Source organism: Elaeis guineensis, chromosome 2 (genome assembly GCF_000442705.2).
Source record: "Elaeis guineensis isolate ETL-2024a chromosome 2, EG11, whole genome shotgun sequence".
Lineage (NCBI taxonomy): Eukaryota > Viridiplantae > Streptophyta > Magnoliopsida > Arecales > Arecaceae > Elaeis > Elaeis guineensis.
The window spans coordinates 127,018,919-127,022,155 of record NC_025994.2 but is presented as its reverse complement, the minus strand read 5'-3'; the positions used below and the strand labels follow the sequence as shown (position 1 = coordinate 127,022,155).

General features: G+C 41.9%; 1 protein-coding gene across 1 annotated transcript; it reads left to right on the top strand.

Annotated features, from left to right (window-relative positions):
* Positions 1-992: 992 nt before the first annotated feature.
* Positions 993-3,021, top strand: LOC105041745 (GDP-fucose transporter 1). The gene is made up of 2 exons (XM_010918799.4): positions 993-1,418; positions 1,600-3,021. The coding sequence occupies exon 2, from the start codon at positions 1,680-1,682 to the stop codon at positions 2,757-2,759; it is 1,080 nt and encodes a 359-aa protein (XP_010917101.1). The 5' UTR covers positions 993-1,418; positions 1,600-1,679; the 3' UTR covers positions 2,760-3,021.
* Positions 3,022-3,237: the final 216 nt, after the last annotated feature.

The window sequence follows — 3,237 nt, the reverse complement described above, 5'->3', positions numbered from 1 at the left end:
TTCGTGGCATAGGTGTCCAACGGAAAATACGTTACTTACCAAAAAAAAAAAAAAAGAGAGAGAATGGAAAATACGTTCCGCTCTACTATAGCTATCATTGACTTAGGAGATAATTCGTCCTACTCCACTATATGGTTATTATTGGCTTGGACCATGATGGTAGGTAAATCTCCAACCACCCATCTTTGTCACAAAAAAAAAAAAAAAAAACTCCATCCTGCCGTACGTAATCGCCATGTGGAGCAGCAACTACGGACCCAATTGTCGATCCCATTATTTATAACGGAATTCTCTAGCTTATCATCCCACTCAAAATTATTTTTTGATCTATCACTGTTATCCTCAACCACCTTTTCTTTTCATTATTTGATTAGCGGCAATGTACAAATTCTGTTGCATTCAGCGATCCAATTAATGCTTCCTATGTCATCATTTTTTTCTCTAATTAATTGAGCCCTTGATCATGTCAATTAGTTCTTCAGATTGCTTCATAGGGTTTAAAATTGTTTATACCTTGGAAGTCACATGTTCTGCCATCACCTTTGCCAGGTCCACAAACGAAACATAAAAAACTATTTCATAATATAAAGTGCTTCAAGGCCAGACCTTGATCTACCCAAACACACTAGAGTAAGATGATCAATATTCTTATAGTATATACTGGAGCACTACTTCCGTGAATTGCACTCATCCCTCGAGCCCGTGCCTGCGGGTCAATGCTTCGATACCAAATTTTAGACCGCCAACGTGAGAACGTGGAGGCATGGATGATGACCAAAATTTAGCCCGCAATTTCTCGCAGATGGCAGAAGCTTCCTGCCGTCCTAAGTTTTCTTCCACATGCCTCAAGATCCAAGATCCTTCTTTACCCAAATTAAAAAAAAAAAATCCAAGATCCTACTTACCGGCCAATTAGAATCTCTGGTAAACTTTCTCGGGATTAGTGGCGCAGAAGACTTCGTACGTTATTATTCTTTATTGGAAGGTGCCGTGTCACTTGGCTCAGTTTGGCACCATTACAGCTGAGGCTGAGCTCCAACCCTTTTCAAGTCAAAAGACTTTTTGCAGCACAAAGGCCAAGCCGGCGTCACGAGTTTCCCTCTTCCCCCCTTTCGCCATCGATCACTGCGACCGGCTCGGATTGAAATATAGAAAGATTAGATAAACGATTCTGTGCACCGCACCGTGGGCGACGATAGACTGCCCACGTCGGAGTGGGAGATCAGTTTTTCCCCTCGCGTTCTGGTTTTCCCTTTCGCTGCTAGTATTCTGGGGTTTGGATCTGGCATATTTTAGGTATGTCTCTCTCCGAAAATTATTGGATTTGTGGCTAAATGTATCAGGTTTTTCAAAGAGAGACCGCTCGATCGCACTCTCAAAATCAAGGGGCGTATCAATTTGGGGTGCGCGAATCCGAGGTAATTGTTTTTAATTCCGAATCGAATAGTTCTAGAACGGGAATCAAAGTTACGACTTCTCGATGTGGATTTGATTCTGGTCGTGGACATTCCGATTGATTTTGATGGCTCTTAGTAGCTAATATGGTTCGTTTCTTGCCGGCTCTTGTAATTTTTTTTTTTGTTTTGATTGCTGATTTAGGGCACCGGCGTTTTGAAAAATTCTCCCTTTCGGCAACAAATTAAGTCCGCGAAATAGGTTGGTGGAGATAGTTGGCGGTCATGGCTGTCATCAACTTGGATGCTTCGAAGCAGTACACCACCACTACGGGCCTTGTCGTAGGATATGCTCTCTGTTCGAGCTTGCTCGCCATTATAAACAAATATGCCATCACAAAGTTCAGTTACCCCGGCCTCTTAACCGCACTGCAATACTTGACTTCTGCTCTCTGTGTCTGGGTTCTTGGAAAGTTTGAAGTTTTACATCATGATCCTTTCACCCTCGAGAATGCCAAAAAATTCTTGCCTGCGGCCACTGTCTTTTATCTTGCCATCTTCGCCAACACCAATCTCCTTCGCCATGCCAATGTCGATACATTTATAGTTTTCCGATCCCTAACTCCGCTCCTCGTTGCTATTGCTGATACTGTCTTCAGAAAGCAGCCTTGTCCTTCGAAACTCACATTCTTATCACTTGTCATTATATTGAGCGGTGCGGTTGGGTATGTGATCACTGATTCGGCGTTCTCCCTCACTGCATACTCATGGGCCGTTGCTTATTTGGTTACCATCACCACAGAAATGGTTTACATAAAGCACATGGTGACCAACCTTGGACTCAATACATGGGGATTTGTTCTCTACAACAATTTCCTCTCGTTGTTGATGGCCCCGGTGTTTTGGGTCATTACAGGGGAGTATGTGGATGTTTTCACCGCTGTTGCGTCAAGTTCTGGGGGTTGGTTTAGGTTGGATGCTTTTGTTGCAGTGACTTTGTCATGTGTTTTTGGATTACTCATCAGTTTCTTTGGTTTTGCGGCGAGGAAAGCAATCTCGGCCACGGCGTTTACGGTGACTGGTGTTGTCAACAAGTTTCTTACTGTTGCTATCAATGTGATGATCTGGGATAAGCATGCAAACTCGTTTGGTCTGGTTTGCTTGCTTTTAACTCTTGTGGGGGGAGTTCTTTATCAACAATCAGTTACTAATAAGCCAGTGCCTTCATCTGACAGCGAAACTGCAGCATCTAAACAGGCAGATAGTGGGGTCGAGGATGGTGATTCTGAACTTCTCATAAAAGATGGTGATTCTGAAGATGCGGACCAAGATATTGAAATGTCTGCTAAGGGTTCCAAGGTATGAACATTATGATAGAGTTTCTATTTCTTCAATTTGAATGTCTGGCCCAAAGCTTTACTCATTCTGTTATTAGGACAAGAACTATTGTTATTGCGTTCATCTTTTTGATCTTTTATACTAATTTCTTGTATGGAAACCATGTTAACGGTTTTCTATCAGGGGAGGAGAGATACCTGGCTATACTGTCCCTTCCTTTCTTATTGTTTTACGAACATTTGTCACCTTTTGAGGATTTTAAATAATTCAAATATCTGGGTTTGCAGCATTGGAGTTTCTTTTGGACAGTAAAGGCAATCTCTATTGTAGCCAGGTGATAGATGTTAGTATGTATGCAATTGCATAAGTCAAACCATCTTATTTAGGATTTTGTGAGATGCTGCTAATAAATCAAATCCTGGATCAGATTTTACCTCAACCAAGCCAAAGTTTTCAGCAAATCCAAAGCTATTCACCGACATGCTTAATTTATAATGAGGTCGTA